The sequence below is a fragment of the Nyctibius grandis genome, chromosome 17 (assembly GCF_013368605.1).
Source record: "Nyctibius grandis isolate bNycGra1 chromosome 17, bNycGra1.pri, whole genome shotgun sequence".
NCBI lineage: Eukaryota > Metazoa > Chordata > Aves > Nyctibiiformes > Nyctibiidae > Nyctibius > Nyctibius grandis.
This window is the reverse complement of record NC_090674.1, coordinates 3,946,946-3,969,787: the sequence shown is the minus strand read 5'-3', so window position 1 is coordinate 3,969,787 and position 22,842 is coordinate 3,946,946. Positions and strand designations below refer to the sequence as shown.

Genomic DNA, 22,842 nt, shown 5'->3' with positions numbered 1-22,842 from the left:
AAGGGCTAATCCACCTAACACAAATTAGCTTGGACTGAAGCATTCGCTTAGTGTAACCATAACAAAAAGAGCAGAAACAGGTTCTACCTAATCTTAAACCACATGCCCTTATCATTTACTATGTGCTTTATTATGTACCTTAGAGTGTCTTGTAGGTTGTTTCCTCGAGACAAAGATATGGATCGGAAGAAACCCTGGACAGCAGGGACTGTGTACATCAAGAGGGTCTTGGATAAATCCTTTTGGAATGAAAATTGCTGCATTAGTTCTATACAAGCGCATCAGTCCACATGAATCCTAAACTTAGCACAGGGAAAGAAGGAGAAATATGTGGGAACACAGATCTAATCCACATTATAGTCGACTTCTGCTCATACTCCTCACAGGACATGTTGCTCCTGGAATTTATGTTTTTCTTGACTACACATAGGTCTTTCAGCCTGGCAGGGAACATACTGTGAAGTGTTTTTATACTTCAGTTTGTTGACAAAACTATGGACAGCAAAGCAGCCTAAAAACTACAACCCTACTATAACTGGTAAATCAAAGAGATTCTTCATAATCTTTCATGAAGGGCTTAAACAGCAGAACTTGTTAATGCACATGGTATCACCTATGATTGATAGCCATCCATGCCATTGCTTTAGTTCACAGCTAACTTACAATCATTTGCATTAATTTAGTCCTCTTCCCTTAAGACTGAGTTAACCTGAACTTCCTCACTTTTGCTGTAAGCTATGAGAACATATATATACGCACACATAGAGCTTCCACAAGCCAGGTACACACAGTAGCTCATTTCCTGCCATAACATTGTCCTGTGTCTAAGCAATAAATACCAATCTCTCAAAGTAAACAGGGCAGAAGGGTACCTCAGTGACTTTTTTCTGCACTGGAGATGGGATGGGACTGTTCTCTGTGCTCTCTGCATCACTCTCACTATTGCTGCCCTCGGTGTTAGCACTGGTGATGCTGGCTCCGCTGGCGTGACGCAGTTTCTTCTTCTCATCTCTGGCCTGGTTTTGATGTTTGTAGTGAAGCACTGCTTCAAAGTTCATCACTGCCCAGGCATGCCAGGCCTGCCAACAAGAGAGAACGAAAGTCAGAAGGAAGAATCCTTTCTGCAGCCTGTACTTTCTGATTATGGGAGATAATAATCCAACCTTTCTGAGTCCATGGACAACAGCAGTAAGTAATACCCTGCAGACAACACAATGCTTTGCTTTCTCTAACCACTTGTAGTTTTAACTGCCTTATTATCTGAACTAGCATCATGGTGAGTTCTTGACCAGGAGCTCCCTGTTGGATATTAAGGCAAAGGAGCTCTGTAGCAAAAATTAAATCACATTCCATTCACATACACTTTAAGTTTTCAAAGCTTAAAATGAAGATTATTATGTTAGGACTAGGGGAGGTGTAACAGGAAGAAATGGAGGAGATAGCTGTCCCAGAGAAGATCTGGCACCAAATATCAATCGACACTTCACAGCCCTGAAATCAAAGGCTCTTTGGAGAATTAGCAACAAGGCTGCTTTCCTAGTTCAAGTTTACTGAGTGAGAATAAATTATTTTTTTTCCAGTTAGATTATCCTTTCTCCTTCACTGTTAACCACCATGAAAGTCCCAAAAGCAAGAATAGAAACTGAACTGTGGCCTAGTTTTACCGGCCAGATAAAATTCTGAACAAGAATCTCATGGCTGCCGTGGGCTGCTTTCTCTGTTTTTTTAATCCTACCCGCAGTAACAAGGCAGACAGTTATAGGAGATCTCCCTATGAATATCTTCCTTTCCTGTAGCATGGGATGTGATCAAATTTACTGATCCCTCTGCAGTGGTGCCTGGCAGCTTTTCCCTACTGACCTTGTACCAGTTGCGGTCATGCTCTGTTGCAGCACTGTAGTATTGCAAGACTTTGGGGATGGTACTCTCATTGATGCCTTGCAGGTTCAGCTGCCACTCACCCAGTTTCAGGAAACACCTGGTTAAGCAAAGGGATTATTGACTCAGAACCTAGAATGAAAACGAAGCCTGCTGGATTAAGAGGCAGACTTCTTATCTGAGGTCTGAAAGACATTTCATGTGGTAACCCCACTCAGCAAGCCTCTTCTGCAGGCTGGGAGCGTACATGTTAACATGTAAGGTTCAAAACTCCTACATCCTGCTTGTAAGTGTGGAACTAACTAGTTAATGGTTTAACTTCCAGGGGGAAAGATGAGGGTCTAACTTTGTTCCTCATTTATATCAGTTACAAAATAAATGTAAGAACTACCTAATAGTAGCACCAAAAGACTTCATCAGTATTGATAAAATGCACACAGCATGCGTGCTGGCTAGCTACACTTATCACCATACAAACTAGCCTTCTGGAGAGAACACTGCGACAGACCAACAGTGGAAACAGAGCAACTGCTCTTCCCCCAAGCCAGAACCCCATTAAGTCATCCCCTCCCAGAGGAAAGGAAAATTAACATATTTTTACTGCAGCAGGGTGGGGCTGTGAAGGTTTGTGCAAAGCTTCATACTTTGTTCCCGTCAGCAGGCTTTAAATACCACAGTTACATAGCTGTCCTTTCTATATTTTGAGTTTTCCAGAAAGCATTGTGCAAGAAAAATGTTGTGTACAACTCATTACTAATTTGCTTTCCATGACAGTCACTCTGAAAAAAAATAAGATGATGCTGTTACCAAGTTCCCATTCTCATAAAAGCAAGTTAAGTCCATGTCTCCCTTTAAAAATAAAAAAAAAAAAATAGCAAACCTTCAGTAATAAGCACTATGCAATTTCTTCTTTAAATTGAAAGCAAGAGATCTGGCACCTCCAGATCCACAGAGGAGAATGAAGATTTTTTTAAAGATGTGTTTTTAATGTAACAATATTTTAAGAGACCATCACATGCTGGGCACCTATTGCCCAAAGCACTGCTGTTGTATTAAGAGCACAGGCTGCCAAGCACAGATGTGCCAGGCATGTGGGAAATGTTTCTTTTCTATTGACTGGATCTCCTGAAAACCAAAGCAATAGTCATCCTGAGAGCTCTGCTTTCTGCCAGTGAGACACAGTGCTGGAAAAATATAAACCAGTCACCAGTGACAAATACAAGCTTGTTTATGCTGATGTGTCACAGTAACATCTACTGAAATTATATGATAGCTAAGAATGTAATATCAAATGGGTCTCTACAACCTAAATGAGAAATCCCCTGTTCTTTTTAATCAAAGCATGGGCCTTGTCTGAAATGTATCACCTGCATGGACCCTGCAACCTCAGGAAAGACATCAGTTTCACTATACAGCTAAAGGGTGTCCAAGGACCAGTGCTGACCGTGCCATGAGCTTGTGGAGTTCCTGCTTGTGCTGCTGGTCCTCAGTTGCAATAGCATGCTGTGCCTGCTGCTGCATCGTCTGCACGAAGTGCTGCATGTGCTGGAACGCATCAATCTGTAATTGGATGATGGTTGCAGTAAGGACCACAGGGATTAAATACAACTTCACAAGAGAGGCAGACAACGTGGAAATAAATTTTCACTGAAAGCAAAAAATAGGTGCAGTTTTCTGCATCTTATCTATTTCTTTATCACAGGTCAAACACAGAAAAGTCCACTTTCACTCAAAGAGGCAGGCAGAGGAGACCCATACACTTCTTGGGCCATTGACTGAAGAAAGTAAGAGACCATGACACTGTTTTACAGTGTCAACAGGGTCTCATCAGTAGCTCCTTCTGTTTTTTAAATTCAACTAAAGAATAGTTAGGTCATGGCAATGTTCCCATAGCAATGGCTCTGCTCCAGTGCTGGCAATCCCAAAGACAGGAAAAATAAAAAAGATGTGGCAGAATATGAGAATAAATGGAGGATTTAATGTATATTAAAAAAAAGACAAGTTATCCAGTCTGGAGCTTATTGGATTTGATTATGTAAATTCTCCCTGTGTTGCAATGTCAAAAATATTCACCCTAGGCTCTTTGGAGCCAAATTGTTCCCATGACAAAACCCTATGTACTTTTCAGCTGTCTTTCAGTTAGAAATTTTCAATAATGTCCTTAATAAAAGTCAGTTCTGCTCAGCAACTAAGTACAAACTGTTCAGGATACTTTTCTAAAACTGGTAATAAGAAACCTTACTTCCCTCTTTCAGCATGTAACCCTGACCATAGGTACAGTGTGGAGACCTGGCAATCAGAACAGTGGACAAAAAGTCAAGTACCAAGTCTACACAGTAAAGTCCTAGTGAGGACAGAAGCGCTACTATTGACCATTAATCTTGGCTGCATCCCTTAGGTACCTGATATTGGTTTAGCAAAAATAGTCTTTCCACGTAGGAAATAAAATCAGGGTCAGGCCTTCTCTGTCACTACAGAGTTTTAAAGGAAAACTTCAAAAGCTTATCTTCTGAATAACAATAAGGAAAGGGATTAGTTACTCTTTTTTAGGTGAGCAAAAATAAAACCTTCAGCCTTGATTTTGTTCTGTGGGGGTTATGAAGAGCTAATGTGCATGGCACCACATAAAACCTGAGCAATGAAACAGAGAGAGTACTATGTTCTTTTGTACCTTACGGGCGCTCTTCCACATGTGTTTCATGTATGCATAAGTCACTTGAGGATGTACTGTTGGCAGGGGGTGATCCAGCTGTCGAGATGGATCCACTCCCAAGAGCAGGACAAGTGTCTTATGGGCCAAAGCCTGGAGAAAGTTGCAAAGAGAAAAAGCAGGTTAAAACAAGCTCATTCTTACCTCCATTTCATATTGACCACAGAATTGCCCGCCACTAAAAAATACCTCCAACCCTCCAGATAAAACACAGACACAGCAGCCTTACTACCCCTCCCTGGACTCATAAGAATATCACAGGATAAACCATATGTCTTCACTGGGATCAGAGCACTAGATTCTCATTTCAGAAGCTAGCAGAGAGTGTGAAGTCTTTGTTTCAAGTATTTTTGGTAATAAATCTTGCTGTGAATGTTGAAATAGGATTGTAATGTTCAACAATAATGACATCACATTCTAGATTTGACAAAGAGTGCTTTAGCAGAGAGAGCTATTATTAATAATTACCAGTGCTGCATAAGAACTTTCAGGTATAGCATGCAACAAAAAATTGGCTCTGAGGCTTTCAGGTATAATACTAGTCCCACAAAAATAACCTTGGCTACAAGTATGAACTCTCTGCTGGTTACAGTTCTAGTATTTCAACAATTTCTGACCAGTCTCCTCCTCAGAGGAGAGCCCATCCTACTTGGGCAATGAAAGTATTTGGAAATGTTCGAGGCTGAAGCAACATGACAAAGCCAATCATCTAAAAACCTGCTGTAGAGGGTAGAGCTTGATAATGCTCACCAGTCTCCCACTCTTGCCACACAAGCTGGCGTACTTGAGCCAAGTTCTCATGTCCTCATGAGGATTCACAACAAGAGATCGGACCATCAATATCCTTTGCCAGTCTTCCACAATTCGCTGACAGCCCTGAGAGAAAAAGGAAGAGAGAACTTGTTAGCGTTTCATCTCCAATCTACTCCACAGAACCTTAATTCAGAATCTGAAGAGACTCTTCCCAAGATGGAGAGACTTCAGCACCCATGATTCACAGCAGGCCAACATTATGAACTAGCTGGCTACTTCTTTAACACTGCAACGTGTGATGAAGGTTAAGTCCTTGACTCTTATTCTCTGCAGCCAGCTCAGTGTTTGCAGTCTTTTTCCTCTAATGGAAAAAGGAGAAAAACTTCTAAAGCAGAAATGCATCAAAAAATCAGGAACGCTCTTTGTGCAATTCCAAAACGGGTCAAGAGTTTTATAACCCTTCTCAACCTAGTTTTAAAGCCTATTTTTGGTTTAGACAGTGACAAATCTCAATATGGAGATGGTACAAAACCAAATGGTTGCAAAGATATTTTTGTTGTTGCCCTTTTTCTTTTCCTCGCATGTGTTGCTTTTAGAGGCTGGCATGACTGAACTGATATTCTGCCAGAAACTGCAGTTCCAACTGCTATGCTGCTTGTGCAAGCATTGTCTGGTTCTTGTCTGCCTGAAGGGAGAAGCACAGCAACATTGTCAGTCAGAGCAGGATGAGTCTGTATTTCAAATGTTCAAGGATGCTACAGAGAAGTAGAACTGTGGAAGGGATAGTAACAACCAAATACGTGGTGCTCGCTGTAATGGCCAAGTACTTCAGGGTAACAGGGATGCTCTGAAGTTTGTATTAATCCAGAGACGACTTAGACTTAGTTTTGAGGTAAACAAAAGAATTTCCAATAGCAGCAAGTGCTTTAGCCCCAAAGCATCTATTTCTTTCCCTTTTTCTTTTTGCCCAAAATTGAGGGCTGGGGAGTTAGGCAAAGCTTGATCCCTAGCATCCAAATAAACCTCATCCAACAGGCCTTTTACAATTATTAAAAAGCAGCTGTAAAGTGTGCAAGAACTGTATGTACTGCTTTCAGGACTATAAACAGCTGTATTCAGACATTACACTTCCTGTCACTCTCAGTTTCTCCACCCCTGTGGAATGCTCCTGAGCTTTTCCAGACAGGAATGCAGATGGGAGACTAAAAGCTTTGTCACAGTTTCCCAAACACCTAAAAAATATGCAGCAGCAACAGCCTTTCCTAAGGAGGAAGATACAGCAGTCACAGTGAAGAACACATAGGGAGAAATTCTTCCACCAGCCAGTGTATCAAAGCTTGGTATAATAAGAGCTTTTTACCCTAGTTATGCTTTTTTCCCCCCAGCTTCCCTTGCAGGAATCACCTCTTTAAACAGTACTCCTGTATGTACTACTTCATCTGATAATGTTCACTTTCAATGTAGGGATGCCTCTTGTAAGGAAATAGTCTCAAAACATTTGGCTGATTTAAAACTTCAGAGGTGCTTTGGATTTTTGCTGTTCAGAGTAAAAAAGGCATAAACTTCTTTTCAAATACAGGGAAAGCAGCATTGCTAAAGGTCTTTTAAAAGAGGACAAGGCTAATCAATCGGAAATGTTCTTGTAAGAGGTCAAAAAGGAACAGGACAATCTTTTACAAGTATGTAAATTCTCCATCCAGTTTTCCAGCGTTGTGAGAGAATTCACTTCTCCTTAAGAGGTAGCCAGCCAGGTAAAAAGTTCAAACTAGCCTTATCCAAACCAGTATTTCCAGGTGTGATCCAACACTGAGATAAGCAGCCTTGGAAATGTTACTACTGTCTCCATTCTGTACACATCTACTTTAAGGCTTAAATCACCCTACTAAAGCATCACATCAGTAGACACCTCAGGAACATTAACTAAACCAAAACAAAAAGCCCAAACAACCAGGACAAACACAAAGGAGACAGAAAGCATGCAGCCATGTAAGCGTATATGCTGTTGGGATAGGAAAAGAAATGGAAAGATTTGCTGAGCCATCGCAGTGATTCGAAAGGAAGCTGTTCATGCCAGCACATCAGCATCTCCATTCTTGATCTTTACATAGATGTACCTGCAGCCTTTCCCACCAGATCTGGCGGATGATCTCACGGCGTTCTGGTACAAGTTTATACTGGATAACCTCTTCCAGCTCTGACAGCATCTGGCAGGATACCATAGCCTGAAGGAAAGAATCACATTCCATCCCAATCACTACAGAACAAATCTATAATTAAGGAACAGTATTTTGGCATCAAAATCTTAAGTACATATGCTGCCCAACAGGTAAAGAACCGACTGCTATGTGTAGTGGTATCTAGACGATTTGCTGATTCAAACTTTCTAAAAGTCAATTCTTATTTCTTTTGGGGAGAGGGAGCTCACTTCACTGTTGAATTTGTCCCAAAGCTGCTCCTACAAAGTTATGTTTCTTATCTGACAAAAGCCATTCAGCTTGTGGGCCTACACAGGTCTTCTGTTCGACCCAAGCGCTACTCAGAAGTTTTATGCAACTTCCAGAGACAGTCTGAAGCAGCAATGAGGAAAATGAAGGCTGAGAGTTAGACACTTACCCCATAGGCTCGACTGTAGCTCTCTCCTGCCATGGCAGTCAGCTCAGCATCTAGCAGATCTCTGGCTTTGTCAATGCACTGAAACAGAACAAGATATTGGGGCAAAGGTGCTGTGTTTTATCTACTCAACTGTTGGAACTGCTATTCATCTGTTCCATCTCATGAACAAAGCTGGCATTGTTCCCATCCTCCAACAAGAACCAGGAAAGGATGTTATCAACAGAAAGAAGTGACAGGAAAACAGTGTCCAGGGGCAGGTATAGGGGAAGTCAAGGGGGCTTCATTTATCACCTGCACAGTCTGAAGTTTGTCTTTCTACCAAATCAGAGTTTGCAGTATTTCTAATCCTACTGTCATTGTAGAGATCATAATTATTAACATTTCACAGAGGAAAACAGAAGTTCACCTTTTAGTGCAAGAGAGTCAGTTACAAAAAAGCCTCAAGAAATGCCTCTTGAACATATACAATGGCAAAAAAAAGCTTTCACTGTTTTACGTAACCCCAGGGTTTTATGAATTTTACAGGGCAGCAAAGTCCATTTCTTTTCCTCCAACTACATGCTCTTCAAGCATGAAATAAATTCTGCTCTGGTTCCAGTCATTATATAATCTCTCATCTATAGTTTTTCCTGTTCAAAATGTTAAAGGTTAATCACAAACTCTACCCCTTTGAATGCCTGGCTAATTTTAGTGTGCACATCACCCAAAAATCTATGTATGAGTTTTGACAGAGCAGACTGAATTACTCCTTTATCTAAGCTGGCAAGCCAGCACAGAATTCTGAGAAACGGTACTTGATCTTCCTTGGAAAGTAAACAACATGCTTCACATCTACAGAGGGGGAAAAGTCGCTCTGCAGATCGCCTCTGTGACAAACAAGCATACTAATATGGCTCAGTTTAATAGACTCATTCCTTGCCTTGATTCCTTATCTCAATCCAAGATTTAAGATTTATCATTGCTACCAGAAAAATTAGAGGAAAAGTTCTGGTACATGATACATATGAGCACTTCACTGAAAAGCACTTCACTTCCATCTGTTGCAGATGGAAGTGCACAGAACACTCATGAAGAATCTTATGTGTGTCTTATGCCGTGAATGCCTTTTATCAAGCAGTGCCTTGTGGAATGGAACCTCTGCTGAGATAATCCTTGTGCACTGTCTGTCTAGAAGACAGATATAAAAGTAAAGAAGCCTAAAAATTACTAAGGCATTCTTACACTCTACAGAACTGGACCACTACTATGTGTATATATATCCACTTCTCTTTTTCTGGAAATACAAGATAAGCTCAATCACCGAGGTCTAATACATCAGTGGAAAAAAGGTTATTGGGGAATTCATAGGTTATAGCCAACTGCTTTAAAACAGCATGTCTTTCCATGCAGCAGTATAGCCTAGTTCATCTTAAACTAAGTTTTGGGAAGCCAACAAGGAAGATAATTACCTGCTGAGCCAGTGAGAAAAGGTCCTGATGAAGAGCCAGTACAGCCCTGTAGAAAGCACCATCATGGGTGTCCCTTGGGATCATGCAGGTATATTCTTCCATGCTATCCCACTGACCTGCAGAGACAGAGATATCCTCAGTAATACAACAGTCCTCTCTGCAAGATAAGAACAGAGCTATGCTACAGTGCTCGGACATCAGCAACTAGGCCTGAATGCTGTGTGGTACTTCTACATTTAAGTCAGCTCTGCAATAGCTTGTCTTTGGCAGGAACAGTCTGTGTTAAACACAGAAACTGTATATATACATACACAGAAGAGTTACAGACAAGCAAAAACATAGGCATTTTTCTTGTAGGCAAATTGTTATCGTTATGGAACAGGTTCTTGCATTCCTTGTGATGAACAAGTTGAAATGCTGACATTACCAGAACATTTGAATGAATTAGTGTCCTACAAAGCAAACATTAATTTTTCTCAGCAAAAGCTGGCAGACAGCAAGTGATTTATAAACTTCTCTAGTAAAGATCTGGCTACCAGCATAGCTGATATGTGGACCATTTATAGATTTATTCCACTTACGATTGTCTACTCAGCAGACACAACCTACCAAAATGCTCAGAGATACTGTTCTAGTTTGTAAATAAGAGCCTGCCACAAATGCGAGAAATTCTATTAATCTCATTTCAAGTCTGAGCTATGTTCAATGCAAAACTAAGTAAAAGGAACCAGTTAAGTAGCTGATTATCTGCTCAGACCAATAAGGCATTCTCTTTGATACTTGAGACCACACTGGGAGACCTTATGTAAATGCAGGTTTTCCAAAGGGCTTCAGTGTTGAATGGCACTTACTTCATATCCCAACGTAAATAATTTTGTTCTTTGATTTTGCTGTTTCTTATATTTTGTAGTTCTGAAGTTAAAACTGTCTGTGCTTCCACATTGTGGGCTGTCATATACTACCACACAAGCATACATTACCTAGACCCCAGGCGGCAGCAGCAGCCATCCTAGCCATCTTAGCTTGAGTTTCATCATTGACTTGTGTCCACTTTTCACAGCATTGCTGGTGGAGCTGCCCCCTAAGAAGAATCCACAATTTCTGATGAGCAAAAAGCCTCTTCTAAGAATTCTGCCTTGTTAAGCAACCACTTTCCACAGATACGACAACAATCAGCCCCATCATTTTTTTTTTTTTATATATAGAGTGGAGAACAGGATTCTTCTCCTCTGGCCAGCTCAGACATGCTAGTCTGATGACAAATATCCTATCACCAGAAAATAATGTAAAGGCACACTATGCTTTGAAAACACAAATCCAGAGAAAAGTTTGCATTTGTTCCTCAGCAGTTAGTAATGCCTACTTTACAAACTGAACTGTCAACTCCAGCCTACAAATACAGAAAAAAAACCCATTCCCAAGGAAAAAAAAGAACACCACCACCAAAGAATGCTCAACATTTCTTTGCAAGTGTCAGTAACAAGGGACACATGATCTGAATAGCTTGTGCATGGCTCCTGCTCTCAAACATTTTCAATAAACACATCATCAAGTTTGAAGACATAGGCTAGAGAATCAATGCTGCTGTAATCTAGTATGAAGACTTGTCATGGCAAGATCTGAGAGGGGATCTGAATCTTTCAACTCCAGTGGAGAGGAAGCATCAAGATTTTTTATATTATTTATTGCAAATCAACTGTGAATGCTCCATTAATCAAACCAATTACTGTGGGTGTTGCAGTTCCAGAATTTCTCAGGCTGGATACTCTGTAGCAGTGGAAGAGCTGCCAACTGTGAGAGAGGCCAACTTGCCTTCTCAACTGCCATCCTCTCCCCTCCCAAGAAGAAAGATGAATTAGTCAAACAAAACCAATGGGCTGCCACAGGCAGGATAGTAATTCTGACAGCTTAATGGCCCAGGAGAAAAAAAAAAAAAAACAAAAACACACAACAACAAAACAAATGAAAAACCAAACCAAATCTAGCATCAGCAGTAAATCAGGACCTTATAGATGCTAATAAAGGAGCATGGCTCTTGCAGACATAACTACATCAGGAGACAAATGGTTAAGAATATTTTGGCTGTACTTTCAAAATGTCACTGCACAGAACTGAAATAATGATTCTGCGTAGTATCAGTTCTAGATTAACTGTCATGTTCTGCCAAGCAGACTCCAGCAGCGCAAAGTCAAGCTGAACACTACTGAAGAATATCAGCAGCCAAACCATGGAATCCTCAGTCTCAGGATCATGTCCCTACGGTCAGTTGCAAGGTAGTAGACAGCACTTTGCAAAGGCACTTCTGAATTGTAAAAAACATCTGCCTAGAGATGGGAGTACAGTTCCACAACAGCAAGCACACAGATCTTTGAGATTGTGACTGCTCTCATCACTACAGATTATCAATAGATGCACAGTATCTGGCTCCAACAGAAGAAAGGCAACCTTTTGTAATATATTTATCACTGATATGTGAAGAAGCAGGAGGTTCAGAGAGAACACTTTAAACAAATACATGTCCTGCAAAGAGGGAGAAATTCCATAAATCCCTGGTGGGAACTACCTACTCCCAGAAAAGATGATTGAGAAGCATTCAGTAAGAGGATCTATTTTTCCTACTGAAAAAGCCACACCTAATATGCCCCACCCTCATCTAGAAACAAAAAGGGCAAAAAATGCTGTCAGAATTAGGTTTCTCAAACAGCTCTGTTTCTCTAACACGAAAATGACTTCAGTGAATAGGAATCTCCTTACTGTGTGCCATCTCATGGGTTCACGTCAGGACCCATCAGGAGAGAGCTCTAGTGACACGAAAAGTTCAGTAGAAAGGCGGAACCTGGCCCAAATCACATATGCCCCTGGGTAGAACTGCATGCTACAGTGCACAGGATGCCTTCTCCAATTATCTTCTTTGAATTGAACAGGGAGAAAAGCAGAAGCCCCCAGTTAACTAGCAAGCTCTAAGTCGCTACCAGCTCACCCTCTCACAAAAACTGACTCTAATCAGTCACATGTTGACAACACACATTTAACACAGGGTTTGAAATACCAAATGCCCACAAAGACAATGCTTAATGAATGCTAAGAAAGACTAATAATGAAATACTCAGCCATCTACAAGATGGGCAAAAGAGTTTAAAAGTGGCACCAATTTATTTGGAATAATCTTACACCCAGGTGACTACTGGGAAGCAGACAATTTCACTAACAGTTGTGCAAAAGATCATGCATTCTGGACAGGTATAGGTCTGACCATGAATAAATACAGAAATCTCTCATGTTTTAATCAGGGTTTAAAAAGGAGGACCACAATGGGCTCCTTTTATGATAGTTTTTGACAAGTGCTGCCTAGTTAATATTTCCTGAGAGGTCCCCTCTATTTACCATTTCTTTCTGTTACATGTGTGGTTGATCTGGTGATAAGACTGCGGATTCTCTTTCAGAGAGACCTTAACTTATCAGATGGCCCATCCCAAAAGGCTTAGAGATGTTGTTACCATTTCTGACTTCAAAGAACAAAGTGAGAAGTCGCTGGAAATACCAAAACTATTAAGTAAGTAAGAATAAATAGAAATTCAGGCGAAAAAATTGCACCTGGATGACAGCATCCAGAGAAGAGTTAGGTACCGTTTTTAAAGGCATCATTTTCCTTGGTCTTCAGGCATTCCTCTCTTACCATTCACCAAGTGCTTCCAAGCAACGCATCCGTCCTAGCATCAGCTCAGGATCATCTTTGTTTGTGTCCATCTTCTTGTCATAGGCCACCAGTGCATCTTCCCATTCATGAAGCTTTTCATACCAGGTAGCTTGAATTTCCTAAGGGGGGCAAAAAAAATCTGAATAAACAGTGGGATTAATATTCACCATTTTATATCAAATACTGCAACTTTTCCTGAAAAATTCTGTGTCTGTGGTGGTCACTTAGCCCTTTTTTCACTCTAAATATCCTCATGGACTTCTACGATACAGAGAAGAGCCTTGAGCTAGTGTGAAAACAGGAATCCTGAGTATTGTTCAACCTGCACAGAAATGAATTCGGGTTTACTAGAGGGATCAATCCAACACCATGCCTCTGTTCAGTGCCACTGAAATACTAGCTCAGTAGCTGGTGTTTTTCTTTTGGAGAGGGGGAGCGGGTGGAATAGCAAAAAGGGTAAATCTATAAAATATTCCACTTCCCATTGCTGCACATGCTTGCATTTAAACAATAACAACAGTCCTGTGTTCAGGAATGGAGTGACTAAATGGAAAAAAAAAAACCCCAAACTCAAACAGCACACTGTGCATCTGGCTACTGCGAGGCCATTTTTCAATACAGCAGGTAGTATGACACAGCCCTCACAAGGAAAGGCTGTGGTTTGTAACATAGGCTTTAAAAGTAAGCCAAGCAGTGATCCTTATCAGCTGCACAAACTTCAGTCTTTGTTTCTAGATTTTGTTTCTAATTTTCAAGAAATAAAATGCCTCAGTTTTTCCTAGTTATCTCTGCCAATGTTTTTCTGCTCAGTCCTTGGCAGCTCATGTCTTGACATAGGCTGCAGAATAGATTCTTCTCTCAGCCCTGTGGGCAGGGTCAGTATAAACCATGCTCTGCATGCCAGGTCTTCCACTTAGGACGTTTATATACCTGTCCTTTAACTTCTCAACTCAGTCATATTTTAGGTAAGTTCCTGAAAGTAGAGCTCACAGCTCCTCTTATTTTTTTTTCATTGCCTATTCTGGCAAGCTCTGTATTTTGAACTACATTGACCGCTAGAACTACGTTACTGCTAAAGAGTGAGGTCAGAATTAGGTAACAGAGTTTTGCTCAATCCACCCAAGGAATCATAAGAAGATGCAAAGATGTTCTGAAGTCTGTCCTTCCCCCAGAAAGGGCTTCTTTTCCAGTCTAGGTCAATGTACCAGAGAAATTCTACCATTTTGTTCTTATATCTATTCTCACTTTCTAGTGGTTCCTAATGAAAGAGGCTGGTCTAGTGTGCTTCCAGGGCTGCCTTCCTTCTCCTGATCACCCTAAAGCACTGCAAGAATTATCACTGCAAAATCGTCTTTTTAACAGAGTAGCATTGGCAGGACAGCATAGATGCTTTAGTCCCTGAACACAGATTAAATGCTTAAAAAAAAAGAAGAAAGAAAGAAAAAAAAGGTAAGTCATGCAGAGAAAGACACAGAACAAATACAGAACGGGGTTATTTTATTTCTGTGAGCAGTCAAAATTGTAAGGGACTGGCTAATCTACTATTCTAATTAATATCTATGAACTCTGACAGGTTCATGTGCCTCCCGGATGAGAGAGGCTAGAGGCACAACTTCCATTAGATCCTTACCTGGAAGGTGTTGATGCAGTTTCTCAAAAACCCTGAAGCATTTAAAGCTTAGAACAGGAACTTCCTCCCTCCCTTCCCAGCTTCTTCTAAATAAAATGACTTATTTTGTCAAGTTGCTAGTTCTCCACAGCTGCATTTAGTGTCAATGATAGCTGCTAAATTCTCCTCCAAATCAGGTTCTTGCACAAGATCTTGCAGCCTTTCCCAGCTATATTACCTGTCTGCAGCGTTTGCTAGTACAGAGCTAAGAACACAGTATACACCCCCATAGGCAGCAAGGCACCGGCAGTACAAACGAGGCAGTATTATAAGTGGGGATAGAACCTCAACATGATTGATTAAAAAAACACACCACCACCACACACACATACAAAAAAAATCCCTACAAAACCCATGAAAACATAAGACATGTAGAAGAGAGTTATCCAGTAGGACTCACCAGCTCCCCAAAGTGCTTCATGGCATATTCCAGTACCCCAGCAGCTGCTTCTGGCTGTTGCAGTTTATTGTTAATGCTGAAAAGGTAGAAAGAGAAAGACCATTTAACACAGCTGGCAATTATTAAGGGCTGGTACGAGCTTCTGCTTGATAATACCAAGCTCTATCATTTAGAAATACCAATGGAACATCCTCCTTTTTCTTTAAAACTTCCAAGTGAATGATTAGACTACATAAGACACACAATGACTACATATTTGCAAAACAATAGGTGCAAGCGTATTCTCTGCACATACTCTCAAAACTTGTTACACAAAACAGTGATTGTATATGATTATCAGTTGTAAATAGCAGCCTGCATAGGGAGAAGAATAGTTGCCAGTAATTTGAAAGACATAATTTCTCAAACAGCTGCACTTACTAAGAGCTTTAGAGTACTGATTTTTTTCCCCCCTTTCTCTTAAACAAAACAAAACATGTCAACTAAGAGTAATGCAAAGAGACTTTCAATGGTCTTTGAACATGCTGCTGTAGATATAGATAGCTTTCAGAAATGTCCCTTCCTGCTATCCTCAGAACGATTGCATATTTTTCCCCTGCTACGAGAGGCCTGTTCATCAGTAAGAGACAAGGAAATTTATAGTATTAAAGGGAGTTTCTCTGAACAAACAAGAGGTAACATTTTCAAATGAGTGCTCTATTTCTTCTGTCTGTGGAAGTTTCCTTTCCTGACAACTGAAGAACCAAGCTCCTAGACACACTCTGGATATCTGTGAAGGTCAAGTAAAGTACTCTTGGAAACAGGACTTCAGAATGTCTCAAGCTCAAATCAGAGTTAGTCAGGCTAAGAATGTACCATAATCACAGTTGAAGAAGACAGGCACCCAAAAATGGGAAGCACTTGAAATACATCCATGCCTTTTCTTAGCAACATAGTCAAAGGACATACTACCTCCACGCTCCCCAAGGGAAAGCTAGGCAGCAGTGCCTCATAAAGGTGACAAATGGCTGTCACATTTTATATCCTGATGATTTAAAGAGCCATTGACAGACACATCACTTCCAGCATGTCACACAGTTAATTACTTCCAACTTATCTTTCTTGTCAATGCTTCCTGACAAAACTGGCGGTTATCTTTTATTCTTCAGCAATTAGCACTGCCCTTTTGCTGATGCTCCCTGGTGCACTCAATTACTCTTTTTTTGTTTCGTACTTTCTTGGCTGTCCAAAGTAGAATTAAATGTTTCAAAGCTGTCTATGGCTAGGTTTAAGCAAAGGGAGGGGAAAGAAGGGAAGGGGAAGAAGGCAGACTTTGATTTAAAAGAATACGCAGCAGTAGATATAATACTGTGTTGTCATTATAATCATAAATTACTCTCTTGTAACAAATGATCTAGCCCACACAGTGAGTAAAGATAGGTAATTTTGCAGACTAGGATAAGCCACTGACTGGAAAATCTCCTGTCAATTATATCATGTTTTGACATACCACATTAAAATAGTGCACACACAAGATGGGTGGGGGGATTCGACAGAAATGGACCTAAACACAGAGAAGTACAACTGTCAGGGAGAGTACAAAAATCTCTCCAAAGCAAGACTCATCCATCAAAGTGGGCTTTATAATATGCCTGAACATTCACTGACTTATTTCTTCAGAGTAATAAAACCTTGGTAATCACAGCATCATTTTGCTATTCAGTTTTACAGGCTAAGGGAAACAGTTGCGTGTGGATTAAGTTCTGATCTTGTGTTTTGGAGGTTTTATGTTTGTTTTGAAAGACCTCGGATTTCTGCTTTTTCTCATCTGGTGGATTCAGTGTGCTCTGAGTGTTGGAAGTATATTGACAGTTCCCAAAAATCACTGTTACCACAGCTCACTGGAATGTGTATTCAACAGATCCGCAACTCTCTGCATACAAATTCCCTGAGAGTGGGCCTGCAGCTTGTACTTCTCTTGGAAGAGCATTGCCACATGGAGTCCTGTTAACACATTCAAAATACATGTTTAGAAATGATGGCATTCGGTGCTTCCCTACCATTTCACCTTCCTACCACTGAGGCATTGCTCCTCTCCCTGCAGATCTGATGGGGTCTGTCCTCAGGCAAAATCTTCTCACATTTTGTAACACTCTTAAAGCACTACAGAGCTGTTTTCTGGTTATCGTGCTGGAGACGGGACAGAATGAACAACGCTACAGAGAAGCATCCATGCACACAGAAGAGGCCCTGAAGGGCTAATATTCCAGCCAGGCAGAGTTGCCAGGGGGTTTTAGTCACAGCATTGCTGCTGGAAATCAGGGCAGTTTACCGGATTAGAATCAGGGGGATAGATTTTGCCTTGCATCTGGAAAAGGATAACTACAAATCTTTCTGGATTAAAGAAGAAGGTGGGAAAACATCCCTCAAGATAGAAACAATGCTGTTGGCTAACTCAGCAGACAGTAACTTAAGTCTTTGTTTACTGGGTTGTGTCCTTGCAGTTGTCCTTAGTTCAGGATAATATGAAGTTTAATATTAAGGTGAAGATGAATTGTTCTCCGTATCCTCTGAGGGTAGAACATATTCATCTGTTCATTTTTGTTTAGAAGCTAGAAAAAAGCCACCACTACCACCTACGTTACTTGAAGGCTCAGCAGCAGGCCATAAAAGATGACTACTGTATCTCCTTACTTGGAAGTTTCTAGATATAGGTTTGGTAGGTCATAGGTTACACATGTCATCTTTCAGGAAAGGCCCAAGTATTCAGCTGTGCTGCCTGGTATGGACCAGCAGAGTCTTCCAGCATTAATGCTCAAGTAAAACATTTCAAAATTACATATTTTAAATGCTACGTGTACATACATAAAATATTCTGAAACTAATTTCAAGACAGAGCTGTCCTCATGTTCGCAGGTAGACTATTAAAATGGGAGTCCACAGAAATAACTAGATTGCCTACAAGATTTTGATATAGTTCGAACTAATGCACTAATTTCACTGTTTAATACCCACCGTTTGATTTCACATTTTATCCAATAAACAAAGTGATCAGAAGAAACAACAAAACAACATAAGATCCTTATACTTTCCTTCAAAATGAGGATTATTAATCAATATCTGTACTGTAGCCAGGATAATATCCAATCCTCCTGTCCAACCCTAACTTATTTGTAGCACTTTATCATGATGAGTGGGATATGAAAATGTGACAAGCCTTCTGATGAAAAAAAATTTTGTAGGGATGGAATGACATAGTAATTGGAAAAAGTGACTACCCTTGGCAAGCTCCCTGATATAAAAATCTTGGACAAAAATCTTCAGTCTTTGAATTTTATTAGTAGTGAAAGGTTACATAAACCTACTGTTTGGTTATTAAGGTATCAAATGAAAATGTACATCTTAGATGTGCAAAGGACTAAAATGTAGCACACTGAGCTAGAATCACAAAGAACAACACTATTTAAGAGAAATATACTCCTGTTGCTTGTAGATTATAAAGGCTATTTAAACAGAAACCAGACATGAACTGGGAATGAAAAACAACTTTTCTCCTCCACAAACCCCAGGCATAAATGTCTAATGTTTACCAGAAATACTCTCTTTTGTGCAGTCCTGGGAGCTTTCCAGTCTTCCATTATCTTTGAGAGTCTCTAACAATATTCTCTGTCACTCAAAATATATTAATTTTTCAAGAACTCAGAAGTAAGAGACTGGGCCCTTCCCCATCTTCCTGTAAAACTGAAAAACTTTCTTTTAGCAGAGCCTTTTCAGGAGGTCCCAAGCCTATCTGTGAGGGAACACACACATTTCTTATTGACAGCATCTCAAAACTTGCTACAGAAACCTCATTTTTGCAATAAAGCAGCTTGTGTGCAAAGTCTAGACAAGAAGCCAAACTTCTTTTTTTTTCAGTCTCCCCAAGTTTGTTTAAAAAGCTCCCCTATGGGACAGATTTTACCAACCTATGTCAAGTTTGTTTTTCCTTCTGAAGAAGTGCTGAGAGCTTGCTTCTGGGATTAGAAGTGGAAGGCACTGCTACTTTGTGGGTACTTTGGGGAACAGATAATCCTCTGGCACAAGGAATTTGCTTCGTTAGCCAGTTTCCCCAATTCTACAGTTTATGTTCAGGCATCCCTGAGTCTGTGATTGAACCAACTTCAGAAAACAGCCAACAGCCCCTCAAACAACTCTAAAAACCAACGCATTTCATCATGCCATTAAAAATTATTCCCATGCTGGGAACAAATATGTTTGAGAAACCAGCACCAGCAAAGAGCTGTTTTCAATAAACAGTTGTGATGACTGACTGCTTTACAGGCCAGAGCAGCAGCCCCTTCAGTTTTCAGCAAGGGCACACCACATTGCTCAGAGGCATTAAAATTGGCCAAATTCCCAATCTTGATATAAATGCTTGCAAATCAAATAAAAACATTCATGAGCTTTGAAAGGAAAAGCAGTGAAAACCGTTACAATAAAATTCTTAGCCGGCCCTGTTGCTCAGGCTGCAAAAGGCTTTCTATCACCTATTCTTTATTAACCAGATTCAGTGAACGCAGCGAGGAAAAAAAAAAATGCCAATGAAGATAATTAGCAGAAAAAGGTGAAACAGAGCCAGAGTCTTTGTGTATTGGTTATGCAAAGAAAGGATACACTAAATAAAAATCACAAATGATTGTAGGAAGTATCAGTGTTTTGTTTCTCATCAGGCCCTCTCACTTGTTTCACCTCTTCCCACATAACTTCAGAGATTTACAATAATTATTTGCAGTAGGCAACAATTTGATTTGACTTCACTAGGATTTAGTCATTACTGTAAAGGTATAGCAGAGTGAGTGTTAGAACAGTTACAAGCATCTCCAAAGGCAGAGGTGAACAGTTTCACACTTCCCGGGAGGGGAAAGCAGTATCTCACAGAGCTTCGACAAAGTGGGGACTCCGGCGATCTGCCAGCAGAGAGCTGATGAGAGCCTTCACCAGCTCAGCAAGCACCAGGAATGCTGGATTCTAAGCATTTGCCAGATGCATATTAAAGGTTTTGCAATGACTGGCTACCAAATAAATAGCCACAGGGCACTGAGCTTTTCTTCTTGTCTCAGCTTCACATACACCTGCCAGAACAGCTTCCCAGAGAAGGCAGTCAGTCAAACCCACCTCTGATTTAATCTGGCCCTCCAGGGACAAGAGATATCTGGTTCTAATCAAGTAATACTAATATACTTGAATTTGGTAACATCAACCAACATAATAAGCATAGGGTACACACTAACTGCAACCATATTTGTACTCAATTCTCCCAACCACTTCAAACCTACATCATTAACAAAGTCAAAAAGGATTCGCCTCGTGTTCTTGACTTTAGGATCTCATCTTTTTAGTTTCCGTGTAGGAGAGTATTTCCACATACAAAATATAACGGAGGAAAACTAGGGTGATGGATTTCAGACCAAATGATGGTTGATTTATCAGTGTTGGGGGAAAGGAAAAAAACAGGACTAGGACCCACTCAATAATCATGGAACTAGTTTCTCTCTAGCTATGCCCAAAACTATGCCTCTTTTCAAAATATAACAGGATCCTGAATTCAAGTTGTAAGTACACCAGTACATAACTGTGGAACAGTTTCCTACAGACTGTCAGCTTCTACAGCTGGTCTAATCTGGCAATGACTAGATCAGTAGCTGTTGCTGCCTAAGTGACTACACTCAGTTCTCCATGCAACAGGGAAAGATTCATCTTTCAAATACTCATAAAGAAGTCAAATTCCATTAAGGCTAAGGTCTCTGCCAAGAGAGATCTGTCTGCCCAAATCTCTCTCAATGCTTCCTCCAAAGTGATGACAGACGGGAAGATTTGTGCTCTTTTCCATTCCTGCATAACGTGTCTGTTGTCGCCCCCTTACACAGAACAAAGTAGTATTATCTCTGTTTTAAAACAGGTAAATCAAAGCATGCAAAAGGAAGATGGCTTGCATTAGGATACACAAATCAGAGGCTGAACCCAAAATAAAACCCTGGATGTCTCATTTCCAGTTAAATACTCCAGTCTAGAGAGCAGATTCGGAGGCCTTTCTGCAATGTTTCGTAACATCTGTGTGCAACAGTTTGGCTGAATCCTGGATCCTTCAAGAATTTGTATCAAGAGGGAATGCACGGACCTACAAGCGGCTCCCCTCTTCCACATCTGCGCCTCATGATGTGAGTGTGTGTGAAATTCACGTTGTACAAGACAGATAAAAGAGTTACAGTGAGTGAGAGCAGCAGCAGAATGGATTGAAGTCCTATGTAACACGATGGGGGTGTTAGAGGGGCTTTCGGGGCAGAGAAGCCAGAGTCTGGCCTGTCCTATTCTTTATTCCAACTCTGAAAAAAACACGTTTCTCATCATAGGAAGCCTGAGAAGAATTTGCCCCTGGGAACGACAGAAGCTCCAGCTGGAAGAGGGCTCAGACAGGATTAGAGGCAGAACGAAAAAGGTCAGGCTTTCATCCGTGTGCAGTGGCACTTACTGGTCTGAAGTATAAAAAGTAATTTTGCTATGGAAGGTTTCTGGAATGTCCATGACAAAAATGTGACTGAAGCCTACGGCCTGCTGTGGAGGTATCCTCAGTACTTTAATCAAATTGTACCTGCATATCTCTGGCAATATCTCAGGTCACCAACACCACACAGTAGCCTCACCAGCTGGTACTACAGACTACAGTGGTTTCTGCCTGAAGTACAGCACACAGGCAGTTACCCACAACGAAACTCAAGACACTCACACTGCCTGTTGGGAGATCTCTAATTCTGACTGCCTCCAAAAGATCCCCTCTTCCTCCTCTAAGAAAATTCAGGTTTATAAAACATCTGTATTCATACTCCACCCCTTCAGTGCTTTTATACTTTCATCTTCCTAAGTCTTCACACCCTGTGGGGTCTCTCATTACTGTTTTGCAGAAACACTATTAGCCAGCCGTGGTGCAAATCAGAGGCAGTAACAAAGCATCTAGCAACAAGTGTAACAAAGCTAAGGAAGAAGAGAAACTGCACCAAGAAGAAATTATGCTTCCTACTTCTCTAAAAGTGGATGTCAAATCAGCAAGGCTTTTCTGATCAAGCAGAAATCCTGCAGCTACTTTGGATCAGCAAAAGAAGTCTAGATGGGATAGCATGTCTCAGTTGGGTTTGTCCTTATTTTCTTTGTAAAAGTGCAAGATTAGCTGCCTTCTTTTCTTGGACACCAAGAAGCTTTAACGGCATTTACCTCAGGAGCACGTACATAAGCCATTTACTCCTTCATTTGAATCTTGTCTCTGCCAGTTATCACAGTCAGAAACTTTGCAGGAAGATGCAAGAACCCACATGTCGGGCAATTACCGAGCAGCTGGTCTGTGGAGAAACAACTTATCCGTAAGGATCTAGAACAAAAGTTGCAGACCCTTTGCAAAAGGCTGCACCATTGCTGAAACGGTTCTACTTTGGGATCAAAACAGCTACAATCAACTTTTGAAATAATAAAAGATATAAAAGAGGACACTGAGTCGCTACCTCAGCCAGCTGATACTTGACCCATACTCTGAATATCTACAGATATAAGATTTGCTCTTAAGCCTATGCTTTATGCGACTGTGGACATTCTAATTACCCATAGATTTTCCTTTCACAATCCTGTTAATAAACTGGCCGCCAAAATACTGGAGTTAGACAGATCGCA

At 40.7% G+C, this 22,842-nt stretch overlaps 1 protein-coding gene across 4 annotated transcripts in view; it reads right to left on the bottom strand.

The window, feature by feature from the left end:
* MTOR (mechanistic target of rapamycin kinase) overlaps positions 1-22,842 on the bottom strand; it is a 61,599-nt gene that overhangs the window by 11,811 nt on the left and 26,946 nt on the right. For all 4 annotated transcript variants that reach the window (XR_011049394.1, XM_068414357.1, XM_068414358.1 and 1 more), the window contains exons 29-40: positions 15,169-15,244; positions 13,079-13,218; positions 10,383-10,483; positions 9,403-9,518; positions 7,955-8,032; positions 7,456-7,563; positions 5,339-5,464; positions 4,550-4,681; positions 3,323-3,438; positions 1,861-1,978; positions 873-1,079; positions 139-239 (exon numbers count right to left, since the gene is read on the bottom strand). Coding sequence is in view for 3 of the 4 variants with exons in the window: in XM_068414357.1 (XP_068270458.1) it covers positions 139-239; positions 873-1,079; positions 1,861-1,978; positions 3,323-3,438; positions 4,550-4,681; positions 5,339-5,464; positions 7,456-7,563; positions 7,955-8,032; positions 9,403-9,518; positions 10,383-10,483; positions 13,079-13,218; positions 15,169-15,244 (1,419 nt within the window). In the remaining variant the exon portion in view is untranslated. The remainder of the gene's footprint in view (positions 1-138; positions 240-872; positions 1,080-1,860; positions 1,979-3,322; positions 3,439-4,549; positions 4,682-5,338; positions 5,465-7,455; positions 7,564-7,954; positions 8,033-9,402; positions 9,519-10,382; positions 10,484-13,078; positions 13,219-15,168; positions 15,245-22,842) is intronic.